Genomic DNA, 21,920 nt, shown 5'->3' with positions numbered 1-21,920 from the left:
TTGAAGCATCTTCACGATACTACCAAATCATATCAGCCGTTACATTTCATACTCAACTGTAAATTAAGTGAATACCAAAGTCAATTAGTGATTTAGTGCAAGTCTTCGGCCCAAACGAGTTTCGAAATCTTAATCCAATGATGAAGATGGCAATGGATTCAACATCATTTTCACGATGCTATCAAGTTCCATTAATGCAATGATATTTAACCTTCGATAATAGATTAAATATCACTTAATTAGCGATTTTTGCCGGATCTTCAATACAATCTTTTCTCGAAAACATCCTCAAATGACAAAGATAGCTATAAAGTTGACAAAGTCTGCACGGTACTACCAAGTCACATCACAGCTATAACATACGTTCTTCGATGATCGAAGTGTGGCGGATTGGTATGAACGGGGACAGAACCTGGGACCTTGTAGTTCGCAGCCCAGTAACATGACCACGATACACAAGCGATTACTCACGTAGCGCAGCTGTTAACTGACTTACAAGCTTTCACCACAGACTCTCACTCCAGTGAGTGGGAGGTGAGACGAACGATATGGCTGTTGAGGGGTGATGTATTACCGTTGAATCTAATGCGCCTGAAACATTTGAGTAGCATGTGTGAGTGATTGGTTGCTGTTGAGTCAAGTGAGTCTGACGACTTTGTGCTGCTGCGTCCAGCAAGTGAGTCTGATGACCTTGGGTTGCTATGGGCAGACGGCGCCACAACAGCTGTACGAAGGTTGATCATCCGAGGTCACCAATGTGGCGGATTGGTATGAGAGGGGATAGAACCTGGGACCTTGTGGTTCGCAGCCCAGTAACATGACCACAATACGCAGGCAATCGCTCGTGTAATGTAGCTGTTAACTGGCTTATAAACTTTCACCACAGAATGAAGGCTGAATTAGTTTAGGGCTTATAATGAATATTCAGTGTAAAAGAGTATGCAAAGGATAATGTCCTCTTGCAGCTACCAGGAAACACACATGCAATTGCACTTGAGTAGCGATGGCAATCAAAATTTGCACCAAGGTTACTTTCATGATACATGATTCATCTTATGAGTCCTCAGGTCACGATGGATGGCATTGTTCACCTAGGTCACAGAACATGATTGAGCTTCAAAAATATCGTATCAGAAAGTCACATTCCACAACGATAATGGCAATACCATCCACAAAACCTTCTTGAAACTAATAATTGAAATTGATGCTAGACCAACTATAACGCAGCAAATATATGCCAACGAATGCAAATATATGCCAATGCTTCTCTTCAATCTTTGATACTAGGACATCAAGATTCCCTCTTGCTTTTGAAATAACACAATAACTCAAAATTATCTATTTTTAGCAATTTAGCAAAAAATGTTATTTACTTATGACTTTACAATGAAGCTTGTCATCCTTGAAAATTGAGATATTTTTGTAATGTGATTTTCGGCTTAGTGAATGCAACGAAATTATTTTTAAATTATTCCCAGATGTGGCTGAGACTTGATTCCAATTAAGCTCCAGTTGACAACTTTGTCTTGACAGCACTAATACCTGGTATACCTGAGCTTAAAATTAGTCGAAATTCTTTTGAATCACTCTGTACATGATCAGACTAGTCAAAGATCCACCCTTGAATAAATGGATCCTATTGATAGTCTCGCACTCTCTTTACTAAAGAACTCTAGTTGACAGCTTTCATCATGATGGGATTAAGGACTAATACTTGATATGCCAGACCTACTCTTAAGATTAGTCAAAATTTATTGAAATCCATTTGAATCATCCTGCAAAATGTCAAGCTGCCTTATCTGCCCAATCGGAGATCCACTATTGAACATATGCTCCTATTGACAGTCTCATACTTTCTTTATTGCAGATCTCCAGCTGGCAGCTTTGACTTGACAGCACTCCTTGCACACTTGATATCATGTTTTCCTGATCATAAAATTAGTCGAAACTCTTTTGAATCACCCTGAAGATTGTCAGACTACCTTATCTGCATAGTCGGAGATCCACCATTGAATAGATGGATCCTATTGATAGTCTCACGCTCTCTTTACTAAAGAACTCTAGTTGACAGCTTTCATCATGATGGGATTAAGGACTAATACTTGATATGCCAGACCTACTCTTAAGATTAGTAGAATTAATCGAAATTCTTTTGAATCATCCTGCAAATTGTAAGATTGCCTTATCTGCGTAGCCGGAGATCCACTAATGAATAGATGGTTCCTATTGATAATCTCACATTTTCTATACTGTGGAATACCATTTTACAGCTTTCGTCGTGATGGGATAGATTGATATGCTGTCGTTGATAGGCCAGAACTACCATTAATATTAGACAAAATTCTTTTATACCGCACTTAATTGTTATGGTCATTCTTGTGCTTCGTTTTCTTAATAATTTTTGATTCTAGGTTTCTCCGGCATGAATGGAGAAGAATGGCAGGAGCAACGCCGTTTTGCTCTTTTGACAATGAGGGATTTGGGACTGGGAAGAGGATTATGGGAAACAATGATACAGGTGCGCCAGCTATTCTCTATTTTAAACAATTATATTGATTTCACTAATAAAATATATCACGGAATAGGACAGATCTTTAAGACTGAATATTTACTTGTAGACCTGATTCGAATTTGAAATATTTTATAGTCTAATTTCCCCCATCCGAGAGTGACTTGAAATCTAATCTGAATTAGCCAAAATACACTAATATAATTTATCTTCTAGGACATAATGGATAGAACGTATTTTATTGGCTCCACTATCTTCTGAAATCTATTCCATCTAGTATATGAGGAATATGAGAATAATTGAATATCAAAAGCATACAATATTTCTACAATGTAACAGTTTAGTTACTGCTATACCCAAAGCAAAGAGAAATGCTGATAAGTTTTAGAGAAAAATCTTTCATGCCTTTGCCTCAGAGTTTAAAAAAATTAGAGCCAAGACTAATTTCTTGCCGATAATGCTGAGATAGGTGGAAGGGCCCCTTTAAAAATGAGCTATCTTAGAAAAAATTGCACATGCGTAGTATTGTCTCCTAATAATCGCTGATTCAAATCCATATCAGAACCAGCGTAAGTGGTTTCCCACAAAAAATTTTATATACACTCAAAAATTGCGTTATCCCCCCCCTCGAGCATAAAAATATGAACCTTAGGTAAAGCCACGATAACTTATATTTTTATTTTCAGATATCCACACTTGTGTGTTCTATGCTTCATAAGAATAGTAAAGAAAACCGTAGGTACAATTTTGGATGTTTTTTTTCCCTACTGACTGAAACAAAGTAGTGTCAGATATCCATTAATTTTAGTAACAAGCTCACATACCGAATTTCACTTTTTTAAGTCGTTGCGTTTTTGTTTTATAGCGTTCATACGCTTTGAAAATACAGATCGATAGATGCTGAGTCTTTTGAAAGATTTGATTCAAGCTTTGACAAAGATTTACACTTTAAATGCAAAACTGTTACCGAATTTTATTTGTCCTTATATGTAAAGTTTTTGAGCTTTCTACGTTTATAGTCATACGAAAGCAGAGACAATCAGAAGGACAGCCCTTTGAGAGATTTGGTTCAAAATTCTTTTCTGGGTTGTAGGGTTCACTTGTACCGGTAGAGTTAAGCAGACCAACTTTCTTTGAATAGATTTCGTTTCAAACTTTATTTTAAAACATTTATAAATTTTGTCTAAAGCCTATATACCAAATTTCATCCGTTTAGTTTAAAGCGTTTCTGAATTATTTTGCTCACAGATATGATTCCAAAAATGGGAGTTTCGGACTCATGGAAGTGTGTGTGTGTGTGCGTGCGCGCGCGCGCGCGCGTGTGTGTGTGTGTGTTTACAATGCTTCTTTTTTGTATACGAAAAAGTAAAAACGAATTCCCAAAATTCATCTGATGGCTTCCATTAACTGCGATAAAATTCGTCAAATAGAGAAAAATAGATACAGTTAAAGGGAAAAAATGTCAGATTTATTTTAACAAGGAATTTATTTCATTATTGAATAAATACGTGAATAAATATATCTCTAATAGCTTATATATCCAGAACGGGAAAATAAACGCATATATCTAAGTTACAATCTATTCTAGTTTTTGAACATTTCCTTCATTGTTTTCCCAACGATTGCTATTTCCATGGTATCATTTGAAAACCTTCATAATTCAGTTCCTCAACTTGGAAAATCAATGGCATTAATGTAATTGTTGTATCGAATTTCAGGAAGATGCAGCGGAATTTGTGAAGAAAATGAAAAAAGCCAATGGTCAGCCGATTTCTTACACAGAGCCTCTAGCCTTATCTCAAATCATGAACTCTCTCTCTCTCCTCTTCGGGAGGCACCTCGACCCTGAAGCAGATAAAGAAGACATTGAGGTAAATTACAACGGAATTCTATTGCAATATTTTATAACGAGCCTTTAGCCTTCTCTCAAATCATCAACTCCCTCATTATGCTTTTCGGAAGGCAACTCGATTCGGAAGCAGATAAAGAAGACATTGAGGTAAATTACAACGGAATTCTATTGCAATATTTTATAACGAGCCTTTAGCCTTCTCTCAAATCATCAACTCCCTCATTATGCTTTTCGGAAGGCAACTCGATTCGAAAGCAGATAAAGAAGACATTGAGGTAAATTACAACGGAATTCTATTGCAATATTTTATAACGAGCCTTTAGCCTTCTCTCAAATCATCAACTCCCTCATTATGCTTTTCGGAAGGCACCTCGACCCTGAAGCAGATAAAGAAGACATTGAGGTAAATTACAACGGAATTCTATTGCAATATTTTATAACGAGCCTTTAGCCTTCTCTCAAATCATCAACTCCCTCATTATGCTTTTCGGAAGGCAACTCGATTCGGAAGCAGATAAAGAAGACATTGAGGTAAATTACAACAGAATTCGATTGCAATATTTTATAACGAGCCTTTGGCCTTCTCTCAAATCATCAACTCCCTCATTATTCTTTTCGGAAGGCAACTCGATTCGGAAGCAGATAAAGAAGACAATTTGGTAAATTACAGCGAAATTCGATTGCAATATCTGACATTACCTGATTGTTTAAAAAGTGAAAATTCGACGGAAGATTGGGAAACTTAAATTTCTATATTCGCCATTTATCTAACGCCTTTAGTTTATAAGGAATTTCAATTATAATTAATAATAAAGTGATTTCAAACCAGATGGAGTTCCCTTCTAATTTCTAGTATGCACTTTCACGAATACGAGATCTAGCACCTTATATTTTATAGAGAATTTAGATTGCAAATAACAGTAATGTGATTTCAAACCAAATGGTGCTCCCTTCGAATTTCTTGTATGTGTTACCGTTAAAGTATGAAATCCGTTATTTTATAGAATACCTAGTTATTCCATGAAATAACTGATCGTGTCCGTTAAAGTGTAAAACTCTCTTATATTTCATGGTTTAACTAGTTATTTCATAGAATAACGATCTGCAGCCCGTCAAAGTGTAAAATAATCTATATCATATATCTCGCACGACAAATACATTTACCTTCCACCCCTACTGCATTTATGTTTTTGTTTGTTTGTTTTAGAAATAATGTTCTTTGTAATTCCAAGTGTCATTTTAGTAATCCTTGTTGTAACAAATGATTTTATGGTACGTTTCCATAAATACCATTTATACGCTGCATAAATTAGATAAATGGCTTCTTTTTAATTTTAATTGTCTATTATTAGTTTAATTTCATTTTAGATAAATTGTTTATTTTACACTTTAACTGTCTCTCATCAGTTAATTTATAGAATACCTAGTTATTTCATAGAATAACTAGTTAAAGTGTCAAATTAATAACATATTACACACTTTAACGGACACGATCAGTTATTTCATGGAATAAAAAGGTATTCTATGAAATAACTGCATTATATACTTTAACGGTAACATATGCACTTTCACGATTTGATGATCTATCACCTTCTTTTCATTTAACATGTATCTGAGGTACAGCAAACTCTTGAATGCCACTGAAATCCAGAACTATAAATTGTTTCTTTCTACAATTTCTTGTAGCAATACTGTAAGATGTATTCTATGTTTCGTAAGACAATGAAAAAAAAAAACAATGGAAGTATCTTTCCGAAATTTTCTCCTAATGAAAGGCGGGGGGGAGGGTCCTCTTCCTTTTCACGTAAAACTGTATGTACCCTGGGAAAATCCGTAAATTCCATAAATGCTCAGATTTTTTTTATTTTCAGAGTCCCGCATGAGCTTAATACAGTGAAATGATAAGCTTCTCAATAGAGGAGAAAACATATTTCTTTTTCATTCTATGAAAACCAAAATTTGTCAGAGTGCTACAATTTTAGAAAAAAGAAAATCCCATGACAAATTTCATTTATGTAAGTCATTACATTTCCGAGTTATAGTATTTACATGCATTCAAATGTATAGATTGAAAGGTAGTCAACTCATTGAAAAATTTAGTTTAAAGTTTAATACGGATTTACTCTTTAAAAGCTAAATTTCCGCACCAAATATTATTCATCTACTTATAAAGTTTTCGAAGTCACCGTATTCATTTTATTCAGTCAAGTAAGCGGACAGATTTTCTGTGGGTGTATTTTGCTCAAAATTTGATAAAAAATATACAATTTTGGTATAGCGATCACAAACCAAATTTCATCCGTATAGCTCAAAGCATTTTAGAGTTACTGTGTTCATTAGCAGACAAACCGAGTGACCGACATACTATGTATGCTAAATTTCATACATTTAGCTTTTTAATTTTTTGAGTTCTTTTGCCCATTTGCAAACAGATTGATGCGATTCCAAAAATGGGTTTTGGGGAGTTAGAGGGTTTTGGAGCATGAAGTTTCATCAAAATTTTATTTCGAATTTTTTGACGATTACAGTACTTTCTCTTCGTATACCTGTTATACGAAATAACTTCCAAAAATGGCCTTTTGGGAGTTAGAACGGTTTGGAGCATGAAGTTTCATCAAAAGTTTATTTCGAATTTTTTGACGATTACAGTACTTTCTCTTCGTATACCTGTTATACGAAATAACTTCCAAAAATGGCCTTTTGGGAGTTAGAACGGTTTGGAGCATGAAGTTTCATCAAAAGTTTATTTCGAATTTTTTGACGATTACAGTACTTTCTCTTCGTATACCTGTTATACGAAATAACTTCCAAAAATGGCCTTTTGGGAGTTAGAGCATTTTGGAGCATGAAGTTTCATCAAAATTTTATTTCGAATTTTTTGACGATTACAGTACTTTCTCTTCGTATACCTGTTATACGAAATAACTTCCAAAAATGGACTTTTGGGAGTTAGAACGGTTTGGAGCATGAAGTTTCATCAAAATTTTATTTCGAATTTTTTGACGATTACAGTACTTTCTCTTCGTATACCTGTTATACGAAATAACTTCCAAAAATGGCCTTTTGGGAGTTAGAACGGTTTGGAGCATGAAGTTTCATCAAAAGTTTATTTCGAATTTTTTGACGATTACAGTACTTTCTCTTCGTATACCTGTTATACGAAATAACTTCCAAAAATGGCCTTTTGGGAGTTAGAGCATTTTGGAGCATGAAGTTTCATCAAAATTTTATTTCGAATTTTTTGACGATTACAGTACTTTCTCTTCGTATACCTGTTATACGAAATAACTTCCAAAAATGGACTTTTGGGAGTTAGAACGGTTTGGAGCATGAAGTTTCATCAAAATTTTATTTCGAATTTTTTGACGATTACAGTACTTTCTCTTCGTATACCTGTTATACGAAATAACTTCCAAAAATGGCCTTTTGGGAGTTAGAACGGTTTGGAGCATGAAGTTTCATCAAAAGTTTATTTCGAATTTTTTGACGATTACAGTACTTTCTCTTCGTATACCTGTTATACGAAATAACTTCCAAAAATGGCCTTTTGGGAGTTAGAGCATTTTGGAGCATGAAGTTTCATCAAAAGTTTATTTCGAATTTTTTGACGATTACAGTACTTTCTCTTCGTATACCTGTTATACGAAATAACTTCCAAAAATGGACTTTTGGGAGTTAGAACGGTTTGGAGCATGAAGTTTCATCAAAATTTTATTTCGAATTTTTTGACGATTACAGTACTTTCTCTTCGTATACCTGTTATACGAAATAACTTCCAAAAATGGCCTTTTGGGAGTTAGAGCAGTTTGGAGCATAAAGTTTCATCAAAATTTTATTTCGAATTTTTTGACGATTACAGTACTTTCTCTTCGTATACCTGTTATACGAAATAACTTCCAAAAATGGCCTTTTGGGAGTTAGAGCGGTTTGGAGCATGAAGTTTCATCAAAATTTTATTTCGAATTTTTTGACGATTACAGTACTTTCTCTTCGTATACCTGTTATACGAAATAACTTCCAAAAATGGCCTTTTGGGAGTTAGAGCGGTTTGGAGCATGAAGTTTCATCAAAATTTTATTTCGAATTTTTTGACGATTACAGTACTTTCTCTTCGTATACCTGTTATACGAAATAACTTCCAAAAATGGCCTTTTGGGAGTTAGAGCGGTTTGGAGCATGAAGTTTCATCAAAATTTTATTTCGAATTTTTTGACGATTACAGTACTTTCTCTTCGTATACCTGTTATACGAAATAACTTCCAAAAATGGCCTTTTGGGAGTTAGAGCGGTTTGGAGCATGAAGTTTCATCAAAATTTTATTTCGAATTTTTTGACGATTACAGTACTTTCTCTTCGTATACCTGTTATACGAAATAACTTCCAAAAATGGCCTTTTGGGAGTTAGAGCGGTTTGGAGCATGAAGTTTCATCAAAATTTTATTTCGAATTTTTTGACGATTACAGTATTTTCTCTTCGTATACCTGTTATACGAAATAACTTCCAAAAATGGCCTTTTGGGAGTTAGAGCGGTTTGGAGCATAAAGTTTCATCAAAATTTTATTTCGAATTTTTTGACGATTACAGTACTTTCTCTTCGTATACCTGTTATACGAAATAACTTCCAAAAATGGCCTTTTGGGAGTTAGAGCGGTTTGGAGCATGAAGTTTCATCAAAATTTTATTTCGAATTTTTTGACGATTACAGTACTTTCTCTTCGTATACCTGTTATACGAAATAACTTCCAAAAATGGCCTTTTGGGAGTTAGAGCGGTTTGGAGCATGAAGTTTCATCAAAATTTTATTTCGAATTTTTTGACGATTACAGTACTTTCTCTTCGTATACCTGTTATACGAAATAACTTCCAAAAATGGCCTTTTGGGAGTTAGAGCGGTTTGGAGCATGAAGTTTCATCAAAATTTTATTTCGAATTTTTTGACGATTACAGTATTTTCTCTTCGTATACCTGTTATACGAAATAACTTCCAAAAATGGCCTTTTGGGAGTTAGAGCATTTTGGAGCATGAAGTTTCATCAAAATTTTATTTCGAATTTTTTGACGATTACAGTACTTTCTCTTCGTATACCTGTTATACGAAATAACTTCCAAAAATGGCTTTTTGGGAGTTAGAGCGGTTTGGAGCATGAAGTTTCATCAAAATTTTATTTCGAATTTTTTGACGATTACAGCACTTTCTCTTCGTATACCTGTTATACGAAATAACTTCCAAAAATGGCCTTTTGGGAGTTAGAGCGGTTTGGAGCATGAAGTTTCATCAAAATTTTATTTCGAATTTTTTGACGATTACAGTACTTTCTCTTCGTATACCTGTTATACGAAATAACTTCCAAAAATGGCTTTTTGGGAGTTAGAGCGGTTTGGAGCATGAAGTTTCATCAAAATTTTATTTCGAATTTTTTGACGATTACAGTATTTTCTCTTCGTATACCTGTTATACGAAATAACTTCCAAAAATGGCCTTTTGGGAGTTAGAGCATTTTGGAGCATGAAGTTTCATCAAAATTTTATTTCGAATTTTTTGACGATTACAGTACTTTCTCTTCGTATACCTGTTATACGAAATAACTTCCAAAAATGGCCTTTTGGGAGTTAGAGCATTTTGGAGCATGAAGTTTCATCAAAATTTTATTTCGAATTTTTTGACGATTACAGTACTTTCTCTTCGTATACCTGTTATACGAAATAACTTCCAAAAATGGCTTTTTGGGAGTTAGAGCGGTTTGGAGCATGAAGTTTCATCAAAATTTTGATTTCGAATTTTTTGACGATTACAGCACTTTCTCTTCGTATACCTGTTATACGAAAAAGTAAAAATGAGAGACAGAAAAGTTAACTTTCAAATTGGTCAAAATCTTCTGTTTCACAGTAACAATTCGCTTATTTGTTCCCATCTTATGTTTCATTCTAGACTTTACAAAAACTTGGAAGAAAACTGATGGACAAATTTTCGGCCGTCGATCTGACCATGAATCTTCCGTGGCTAACTAAACTGTTAGAACTTCTCAATTTATCCGGAATTCAAGATTTCATGATACTTCTGAAAAATTTCGAAGATATCTTCAAGTAAGCATTCTTTTTTACTTTAAAATAATCTGTGTAATTATAAATAATTTCTTTTCTACAAGGATTAGGACTTAAACAATGATAACCATATAATTGCTATTGATACAATATAGGCATTTGCTTGAAATATTTGTACTTTTTCAATTCGTCGGATGTAATGGTTCATTGTTTTAAGAATCTCTGGTACATTTCATGGATTTACATCCTCATAAATCAGGATGAGAAGCTTCCGGTATGGTGGTTGGCTCTCACCACCCTGTTGGATACAGAAAAATGTGGGGAGAGGTGGTCGACTACCTCCCATTGATGACGGGACCTTACTTCCTTAGGAGAGGATTGTACCATGGTCAGTGAGGGCCTTAGGACTCAACCACAGTTCCCGACAATGTTGCTAGTACGGGGGTCCGGTCATTCAGATTTTTCCGTGCGCCTTCGGGCCGGTCGGAGTAACTGGCAAAGATACAGTTCGGTGAAAAATACTATGAATTCATATTTAGTATCAAATTCATTTAATCGATGCCATTTCAGATTAAATAGTACCGCATATGCGTTGTAATTTCTCTCAAATCCAGGCGTTTATTTAAAACTTACCGCCTTTGGCGATCAGCTTTGCTGGGATTAATGTTCGTTAAAATTTTTTATTAAATATTTCATTAATATTTTTTTCAGCAAGATATTTTCGGCTTTCAAATTTCTATAGATATATAATTCATTCTGCTTAAAAATTCTTATCTAATTCTGATCACTTCGTTGTGCATTTCCTTTATTTTCTATTATCTTCCTTGAAATTCGCAAATAAATATTTTTAGACTTTTAAGAATGCAATCTGAATTCTAACCTAAAAGAATATAAAATTTGGGTTTTTTTCCATGCTTATAGAATTTTAAACGTAAATTATTTGCGGTTCATCTCAGAGTTAATTAAATATTTTACTTGTTTTTCTGAAATCTGCTTGCCTTAATACACATAATCATGTTTTGTGTTGACAGAAGTTGAAATTCACGATTTTGCATCGTTCGTTTTTTAATTACATCAATAATAATTCGTATTGTAAAACAAAAACGGAAAAATATATACAACTTTAATACTGATTTTTATCCATAACTTTGGAGTTCTTTCAGAATTCTTATGTTTTTATATTATCGTTCGTGATGCGTTTAATATTCGTTTAGAATTCTTACGTATCTTTGTATTCTTATTTTAAAACATGCTCGATTGTATTTTGAAAATTCATTAAATATAGAAAAAAATATATACGGCAAAAAATTATCATTGCAAATGTGAATTTTTAAGATGATGTAAAAGTAATTTTTGTAGTTTAATATTTTCGGGAGTTATGTCGGGAAAACGCCAAAAGTCTGGTTAATTTTAAATTAAAATTCAAGATTAATAAAAAAGTTCCTTTCCATTCTTCAAAATATATATGTACCAAATTTGTTAGCTTTAGGTTAAACGATCTAGTTTATAGAGTGCCAACACATTCACAAACGGACATTCATCTTTATTATAAGAATAGATAAAGATGTGGCGTCCTCTGGTATGGTAAATCGTTACTTCACAGCTTTAAACCTCCGACTTGTGCTTAAGGCTTTACTGTTATCCTGTAGGAACACATAGATTTTAAAGGACAAACCTTAGGTTAGGATTAGAACATGAGCTGTATAAGCTAAATAGGTTATTTCTATTTGTATCATACATGCAATTAAATTGCCATTTCAATGGCACCTCGAATTTCAACTATAATGCACTCCAAATGCAGTAGTAAATTGATTTTGTGAAATTGTGTTGAAGGAAATAGAAGAGATTCGCACATGGATTTGTTACTGCTAAAGTGCAGAAATCAGTTACTCTGCAAATTAGCTAGCTAATATGCACATTAACTAGGGTGATCCGTTAAAGTGTGTAAAATAGTTTCATTTCTCAAATCACCTAGGTAATTTTACCTAGATAATCTGCACATTATCTACGAGATACTCGTTAATCAGCATATTACCTACTAGGCATTCGTTAAAGTGAAAATAAGAAGACTGGAACAACAGCAAAGTTTCTGTACACATAAATTAAATGTTGTTTATTTATTGATTGATATCTAATACAATAGAACAATCATTTTGTCATTAAAACACTATTATATTTTGAATCTTTGCTAAACAGTGAAGAAGAGAGAAAGAAGTGAAGGCAGCAAAGAAACTGTTCTTTATTTTATTCACCAATTTGGAGCTTGCTTGCATATTTGAAGCTAAGTTTTCTGCTTTTATAAAAATCACTACGGAAATTCGCGCGCTAATGGCAGAAATGAATTTCAAAACAGAATTACCTATGCTACGCACTGGCAGTCGACGCAAATTATGAAAAGCAACAGGCAACGACCAGACGCTGGCGAAACCTAACTAAAGCGAAAAGAGAAAAAAAAAAAAAAAGAAATGATAGAAATAAACTTTTAAACTTTTTTTTTTTTTACAGAAGTCGCTGATGCATACATTACCTAGTTAAAATACGGAAAACTTGATTCCGCACTTTAACGATGCAAACAGTGTAATCTGCACATTAACGGCTTTCGAACTTTAACGGTAACAAATACATACTTGGACATATTAAGAAGAGTGACCTTCAACTGAAATAATTCACTCTTCTATGATAACAACACTAAAAACAATTTACGGAGTTAAAAGTAGCTGGGATGATTTTACATGATGCCTAGTCCACCCGAATCACTTCACTGCTTTTGCTTTGTTCACTGTTTTGCGACATTGTAAGGAAATGCACGTAATGCGAATAAATATTTCTTGTTATACACTATCACGGATTTTACACTAAAAAGTATACATGGTCAAGAATCAAAATCAGTGTGAATAAATATTTCTTGTTATACATTATCGCTGTTTTCACACTAAAAAATATACATGGTCAAGAATCAAAATCAGTGTGAATAAATATTTCTTGTTATACACTATCACTGTTTTCACACTAAAAAGTATACATAGTCAAGAATCAAAATCAGTGTGAATAAATATTTCTTGTTATACACTATCACTGTTTTCACACTAAAAATTATACATAGTCAAGAATCAAAATCAGTGTGAATAAATATTTCTTGTTATACACTGTAACTGTTTTCACACTAAAAAGTATACATGGTCAAGAATCAAAATAATTCCTAGAAAAGTTTAAAAGATATCTCGACAAATCTTGTAGAAATATTGGTCTCGATTTGAACTGGCGTTGCACTACATAAAAGATCACGCTGTCCTTATATGGAGCCATGTCATGTTTATGCGGTGTAAGCACAACAGCACATTTTCAAGCAGACTTAATTCCTTTTATCAAAAAAAAAAAAAAGATAACCGGTTTTCTTTCCACACATTAAGATGCTGTATTCATTCTTTAATACTAACTCAAATAGTTCTTTTAAGTGAGGAATGAATGTTAGATGATTCCCAATTATTATTTTCCTTTCATTTTTTAATATAAAAATTACAGAAAATGAAAAAAAGAGGTTTGAATTTTTAAGAATCGAGTTACTGAAGTCCCTCTGCATTAAATATTCAAACCTGATAAATCATAGTGTCGTTTCATTTAAATTTTCGTGATGGAAGGATACAAGTTAATACTGGGATGCTATTTGTTACAAAGAAGTCCTGCTGCATTAAATATTCAAACCTGATAAATCATAGTGTCGTTTCATTTAAATTTTCGTGATGGAAGGATACAAGTTAATACTGGGATGCTATTTGTTACAAAGAAGTCCCGCTGCATTAAATATTCAAACCTGATAAATCATAGTGTCGTTTCATTTAAATTTTCGTGATGGAAGGATACAAGTTAATACTGGGATGTTATTTGTTACAAAGAAGTCCCGCTGCATTAAATATTCAAACCTGATAAATCATAGTGTCGTTTCATTTAAATTTTCGTGATGGAAGGATACAAGTTAATACTGGGATGCTATTTGTTACAAAGAAGTCCCGCTGCATTAAATATTCAAACCTGATAAATCATAGTGTCGTTTCATTTAAATTTTCGTGATGGAAGGATACAAGTTAATAAAAGGATGCTATTTGTTACAGGAAAGAAGTTGAGAGACGACTACGATCCAAAGAGGAACGGACAAAAGACGACTTCATTGGCTGCTACTTGCGAGAAATGGAAAAAAGAGAAAATAGCTCACAACCACATAATTTCACGGGTAAGCCATAAAGCCAAATTCACATTACTCGGTATTCTATCAACATTCTTCGATTCATCTGTCATTAGAGATTTTAAAAGATAATTTTGCGATAACACGACTAAATGTATCTCATCTAACGTCTTCAGTCCTGAGCACAAATCAGAATTTTAAACTTCATCGGCTTTTGTGCTAATAGGTTCTGAAGACTGTATAACTCTAATTATTTGAATTCCATTTATATGAATCGCTTTGAAGGCAGTGTCATGTCTCTAACCTCCACGTAGCTGTTCCGGCCACACAGCTGAAAGAAAGTGAAGTGAAGAGAGGGAAGAACAGTTGCGCAGGAGTCGTGTGGCTAAGACTCCTAAGAGTATGTGTTAAGAGTTCCGGTAGAAATCTGGGAAATGAGTTTAAATTTAATTGTATTTATGTAAATGGTTATCAGTCATTTAATCGATTAGATATAATAAACTTGTGTTGTGTCAAAGCCCGCGACCGGAAGAAAAAAAAAGATAAAATTTCACATCTTCTAGAATAATGACAGCGAATGACTAATATGTTAAAAAAATGTTACTTTAATGTAAGTATACAAAATATAGATAAAATTATTTCTTAGTTTTTAATTGAATATGTTATGAGCAAATTTCGTTTTTACTAACAACTAATTGTTTCCATCGATGATTTATTTATCTGGGTATTCGATTATTCGATTTCACTTAATCCCGATAGGTGGAGTTCTATCGTATATTAAACCATATTATAAAAACAGTGTACAAGAAGAGTGAGAATTATGGAAAAACTACACCATATGTCCAATTATATTCCTATTAGGTAGATAGTTGGACATATGGTGTAGTAAATAACAAATTTAAATTTATTTTATTACTATATATATGTATTGAAAATAATAAAAACTTAAGATCTAAGATTCAACCCAACCACTAATCTGATTTCACTAATTTTTGTCGCATACAATAAAAATTTCTAATGGCTTATGAAAATTAATTACATCATCAGTGATTTCTTGAACCCTATCAGTCCCCAATTCTGAGAGAATTCTCAAAAACATTACTTCACTATACATTGTGTATGAGTGAAAAACTAAGACAAAAATTCCTTAATATTATTCAAATATTAAAGAATTATTGCGATTAATTTTTCAAAAATTTTATTATTTTTAACTATTTCTTTCATGATGTGCATATTAAAAAAATAGGTAAATAAAACATGTATCTTTCACGGAAGTATTAAATTTTTTTTAAATTTAATTCAAATAAAGTATTAACATTTTTATTTAAGTTAAAAAAAATGTTGAAATGTAAAATTAAATTGAGAAGTTATTAAAATAGGAGTAAAATCATAATGCGTATTCATAATGCGGTTAATTCGGGTTCAAAATGCCAAAGTTTGCCATTGATTTTATGTAAACATCTTATAATTTGATAATAAACAATTTTAATTTACTTATACACCTTGTTATTAATATCCCGTTAATTTCTGTAATACAAGACTTTATAGCAAGATATGAAGACATCCAAGATTACAGTGGTATTAAAATTCCCTTGTTAAATACAAGGATGATTAATTTATATCATTTGATGTGTCTCGTGTAAACAGAAGTTAATTAACTCTTTCAGTTGAATTGTAATTTTAAATCATCACTCTACTAATTTCAGTGATAAATCTACGGGGCAATCTTTTCATTTTATTCGTGGCTGGACAAGATTCTACTGTGGCTTCTGTTGGCTGGCTTCTTCTGCTGATGGCCAAATTTCCGGACGTTCAGCAAAGGATATGCGACGAAATAGACAAAGCGATTGGCAGAGATGGAACAGTTTACTACGGCGACAGAAACAAACTTCCATATACAACGGCTACTATGCTAGAGATGATGCGATGGGTAGCAATTAATCCTCTTTTCCCACCTAGATAGTAAGTACAGCCAGCAGCTACCAAATTAATAGAATGGGGAAGACACTCAACATATTAATTCGTGCATTTATCCTCTTAATACACTCTCCCTTAGGTGGCATCTAAGTGCCCTTCATGTCATATGGATTTTACCATAAACCATATTTTATCGAATGTCCATCTTTTAATTCCTCTCATTTACATTGTTTTAAGCCATCGTCATTAACTTTATAAGACCTGGTGGGTGAAAAATTCCACCGAAACATTAAAAAAAAATTTTAAAAATCATTGGCTTTTACACTTGTATTTAATACTTTTAACTTCTGTTCGTGTTTGACTTTTAAATCGCTTAATTGTAACGTGTATGTCTTACCACTGTTTTATTTAAATTTATTAACCTTGTGCATACTTGGACTTTCATTTTCTGCATTTGAATGTTGAAGATTTTGTTTTTATATTTTTTAACATGTGTGTTTTTATAGTTTGGTCTATGATTTTACCATTTGCATGGCCAAAGATGGTTCTTGCGCCAAAAAACCCTAATCAGCCAACCACCCAACCGATCAATCAACCCCTTAATGCACTCAACCAAGTTAGTTCAGGCTCTCCTTATTCGTAGTTGTCCTGAATATGGCCCTAGTATGTTTATAAGTAATGACTCCAATCCCACTTTTTTGTTCTTAACTTGATATATCATATTCTGTCAGTAAATAATACATCATAAAAAAGTTTAACGTTACCTCTTTCTGTTGGTTTAAAGTGACCTTGAAGCAAGCACCTTAGGTAAAAGTTCGTCGTTAGTATAAAAAAGGGCTGCTTTCTTGGAGAACTATCAGAAGCCGAGAAAGCTTCCGAAACCTTTATTAGCCAGCTAGAAAGTGGCGAGTTTTCTTTTTAATGTATTCTAGCTAAGAACACAGTTAGAAGTTAAAGCCAATTTATGTTTTAACCATATTTTCCATAATATTTATGTTCTCTAATGTTCTTCAGTCATGTCACGCTTTAACCACTTATATTACCACTGATTGTATTACCCACTTGTATTACCACTTAAAGAGCACTTCGCATAACTTCCGATTCACGAGAAAAACTAAACATAAAAAAAAGTGACTCTCTTAGCGAGAGATATTTCTCAGAAACGAGTTGTAAGGAGACACCATGACGTCACATGCTGTATTGGCTTGTATCAGTCTGTGTTAAGCGCTTGTTTGAAGACAACCTTATATTTACTTGGAAGAAGTTTTGGCTTCGTAGTTTTATTGACTCTGGGAGCGGGGGGGGGGCAACTGCTTGTGAAACCTTGATCGACGAGATTTAACTTCTGGCCAATAATATGAGGCTGGAAGTGTATAGAATAGCATCAATGAGCTAGTGGTAGAACATAGCCAGAACTGTCGAAGAGCTTATAGAGCTACATTCTTTGTCAAGACAGACTCGAAGGAGATATAGTCAGGAGAAGAAGAAATAAGAGAAACAATAAAGCAACAACTAAAATTGTAGCTGAAAGTTTTAAAAAAATAATTTCAAAATGCACAATTTCAGCTTTCAAAGAATATTTAGTCATTTTTACATTCATTTATTCATTCAATAGTCACATTTATTATCTTTAAGCCTAACAATCAACCCTGTAAGAAACCAAAAAAATAACATTCGCTTTTCTTATTTTAATGAAGGATTAATAGAGAGATTGAATTTTAATCTAGTTTGTTTATTTCAGTTTAAACGTGTTTGTCAAAGAAATCAAAATATTAAAACGGTCATTGAAATATATGAGACCATTAATCTTGTTGCCATACAGATCGTACATAACTTTAGTCTTAAATTCATTTTATTCTTTACATTTGTGTTTTTAAGGCTCATCGAAGATCGAAAAAACAGAAAAGCCTTCTCAATAATGAAATAAAATTGTAATTCGTGTATGCGAGAGTATTCGCATTAGACTGGGGAGCATATCTGACTTTCAATTCGTTGACTTCGTTATTCGGATTGTATTATAATTATATAAAATCAAATATATTTTATTAGAAAATTCTTTTTTATATATAAGATCTGTTTCTTTTTCTTGTCAGTGTTTTAGATACATTTACTTTTAATGGCTACACCATTCCAAAAGGAGCTCATATTATATGTAATAGCTGGGCGATGCTTCACGATCCTAGGTACTTCGAAGATCCCATGGAATTCAAACCAGAAAGATTTCTCTCAGAAGAGGGAAAATGCGTGAAACGCGACGGATATGGACCTTTTTCATTTGGTAAGAAATGTGCTTTTTACTTTCTTATATAACACAGAAAGAGAAAATAAATTCAGATTATAGTACGGCTACGTCGCCAAGTCTGCAAAATGTTTGCCAATTGTTAAAGTGCTCACCAAACCAATGCTATCATAGATAATGAAATTTCCTTTTACAAACATACAATTTTTGGTTGAAATTTACTTTCTTCTGCCCTCTACATCACCGAGGTTGCCTACGCTGCTAAATCGCCAAAATAGTGAGTGCAATTCAACGATACAAAACATTAATAAACAAATCAGGGAAGTACTAGAAACACTACCCTGATGACTTTCCGGTTACCGCATTGGCGACAAACTCAAGAAGTACATTAAAGTAGATATAAAATCAATTTTCGCTATTTAGGGTTACGATTCAAATTTTTTTTAGTTGAAATCTAATCTAAATGTGTATTTTGAGTTGATCGCCAGTATGGTAACCCAAACAAGCAGGCAGAATAGTTCTGACAACGCTTTGAACATCACGATTAATCTTGTCAACCATTTTTTTTTTTTTTTACTTTGATAATTTAGCATTATGGGATTAACTGACGCACATTAAAGTAATTTTAATTTTTAAAAATCTAGTTTTTGCGACTGTATTGTAATCTAAATACTAATCAAAGAAAGTAGTCTAATCATAAGAAAATTCGGTTAGATTTAAAAATTGTACGGTATGATTGCCAATTGATTAAATGGTGAAAATGGGTCTTTATGCTAAAACTCCCAATTTATCCATTTCATTAATAATAATTATAATGGGTTTTTATACCGTTAGAAACCATGGACCTTAATATTATAATTTACTTAATGTTATTAATTAAATATATTAAATTTTATATTAATTAAAATATAAAAAATATATTTAATAATAATATATTAAATTTTGGATTGATTCTGAAAAAGGTGTATCTATCAGATTGTGTGAATGTAAACAGAATTTTAAAAAATCTGTTAAGCAAGATGAATGAAATCTGAAATATGATTTTACCATCTAGATTACTTTATTAATGAAAATAGCATTGCTTAAATAATTTGGATTATTGATTCTTAAACAGATAATTACATATTATTAATCATTATGTAATGAAAAATCACCAGTAATTTTTATTATTATACATTTAAAAAAATTTCTGTACTATGTTTCCGCTTTCCTAAAGTTAATATATACAGTTATTTTTCTTGATTTTTTTTATAATTTTAAAACTGCTTTATTTTACATGTTCAAACTTTATTATTATTTTATTTAATAAAAGATCTCGGCAAATAACTATTTATATTTATTTAGGAAAGTATTTATTGATTGAAATCTGCTTGAATGTTGCGGTTGTTTTGCTGCCAATACGGCAATCCTAACAATCAAGCAAAGTAGTTATTCTGGCAACTCTTCGGTAACACTGTAATTGTTCCCCTTAGCAGCCATCTTGCTTTTTGGCATTGGAAATTTTCCGCGATATGAAACGAACACAGTTCGCTTTAAGAATTATGCCCACTAGAAAAAGTTATAGGTCGATTCTTTTTGTCAAGTACGGCAATCACGACAACTTTTATTTCAGCCCTAAAAACCGTTTGTTACCATTTCTTGTAGACATCCAAGATGGCGGACTTCTAGCGAATTTTCAAATGGTTGTCAAAATCTTATCGTGCATGATGGGAAATCGGACACTAACCTTAAATCTTACCAAAGACACTAATGTAAATTTCAACACATTTATTAGACTTATTTTAAATTGACAATTGGTTGAAATAAATCCAAGATCTCTTATACAGAATTCTTGACTTTCAAATGCATTCCAAGGCGCCAATAAACTAGAAAGAACCAAGATGGCTGTTATATAAACGTGTTGGATATGGCAAGATTTGCCAGATCTTATTGGAATGGGGAAATAAATATATAGATCTAAACCAAATTTTATTTCGCTTCGTTATATTCCGAGTAAGGCTTAAGATTAGTGTCTGATTTCTCGCCAAGCACAACAAAATCATGCCGACCTTCCAAAACCTCGTCAGAAGTCTGCTATTTTAGATGGTTATAAGAAATGGAAACAAATGACTCTTAGGGTTAAAATAAAAGAAAATTATTAAGATCACTTTTGGCTAATCTACTTTCAAAATTGTATGAAAAAAATTCGAATTTAGCGAAAAGACATTATTCTTAAGAATAATGTTCACTTTTCCACCAAGTATGCCAATATTCCAAAAACGCGTCAGGTGTTCATCAGCTTAAAAACCTTTTTGTTGCCACAACAGTTGTAATAAACGATTTATAGTTGCAATAAAGATTGATTAGTTTATTGCATTAGGCTAGAAATTGTCCAAAATCATTAAAGAGAACGGACATTATTCTTAAGACTACCAGAATTATTAATGTCTCAAATATTCTTTGTGTGTTTATTTGTTATTTATTTTTCAGGTAAACGCAATTGCCCAGGAGAGGGTATAGCCATGATGTCTATGTACCTTTACTTTGTAAGCATCATGCAAAAATTTAAAATCAAAACACCATATGATCTACCCCCAGATATGGAATATAAATACAGTGCTGGCGTACTACCCAAACCTCAGAAACTATGTTTCATCGAGCGATAAGAACTTAAATAAAATATAATTTAAAAGAATTTTCGACTTTTTATTATTTTGTAGTTGATGTCAACCTATGCAGTTTTGTATATTTTTATTGGTTAAATTCGTAATAAATGCGTATAGATTAAAAATTGTTTAATATTTGCTGAAAAATAACATGACAATGGCTGGAAATTTTATTAAAAATCAATAACCGTCACTACAATTATATGTTTAAAATGTTTATTTATAGTTAAAGAAGGATATGATATTACTTTATTAGAACCAAACTCATATATATTTGTACTATAAAACAGAAATTAGTTATAATTTGTCACCTTTGGCGATTAACCAATTCTTTGAAAGCATCGATTGTCTTTATTTCCATTAAATTTCATAAGCATAACACAATCTCTTCACAAAACACTTTTAAGCATTACACTATGACATACATTTAAGGGATGCTGTTTTCATCGTTGTACTCCTGCTTTGCTTAATGTGTACAGGAGGTAATGGAGTCGAATCTATAACATAATGCCATTAAAAATTTAAATGTCTAGGT

At 32.6% G+C, this 21,920-nt stretch overlaps 1 protein-coding gene across 2 annotated transcripts in view; it reads left to right on the top strand.

The window, feature by feature from the left end:
• The window catches only part of LOC129972410 (cytochrome P450 2C15-like), a 102,069-nt gene extending 80,608 nt beyond the window's left edge, over positions 1 to 21,461 (top strand). For both annotated transcript variants that reach the window (XM_056086544.1, XM_056086543.1), the window contains exons 3-9: positions 2,412 to 2,518; positions 4,228 to 4,380; positions 10,292 to 10,446; positions 14,514 to 14,632; positions 16,291 to 16,546; positions 18,595 to 18,779; positions 21,210 to 21,461. In XM_056086544.1, the coding sequence (XP_055942519.1) occupies positions 2,412 to 2,518; positions 4,228 to 4,380; positions 10,292 to 10,446; positions 14,514 to 14,632; positions 16,291 to 16,546; positions 18,595 to 18,779; positions 21,210 to 21,385 (1,151 nt within the window). In that variant the 3' untranslated portion in view covers positions 21,386 to 21,461. The remainder of the gene's footprint in view (positions 1 to 2,411; positions 2,519 to 4,227; positions 4,381 to 10,291; positions 10,447 to 14,513; positions 14,633 to 16,290; positions 16,547 to 18,594; positions 18,780 to 21,209) is intronic.
• The last annotated feature ends 459 nt before the right edge of the window (positions 21,462 to 21,920 follow it).

The sequence above is a fragment of the Argiope bruennichi genome, chromosome 6 (genome assembly GCF_947563725.1).
Source record: "Argiope bruennichi chromosome 6, qqArgBrue1.1, whole genome shotgun sequence".
In the NCBI taxonomy this organism is placed as follows: Eukaryota; Metazoa; Arthropoda; class Arachnida; order Araneae; family Araneidae; genus Argiope; species Argiope bruennichi.
This window is presented reverse-complemented; position numbering and strand designations above follow the sequence as displayed.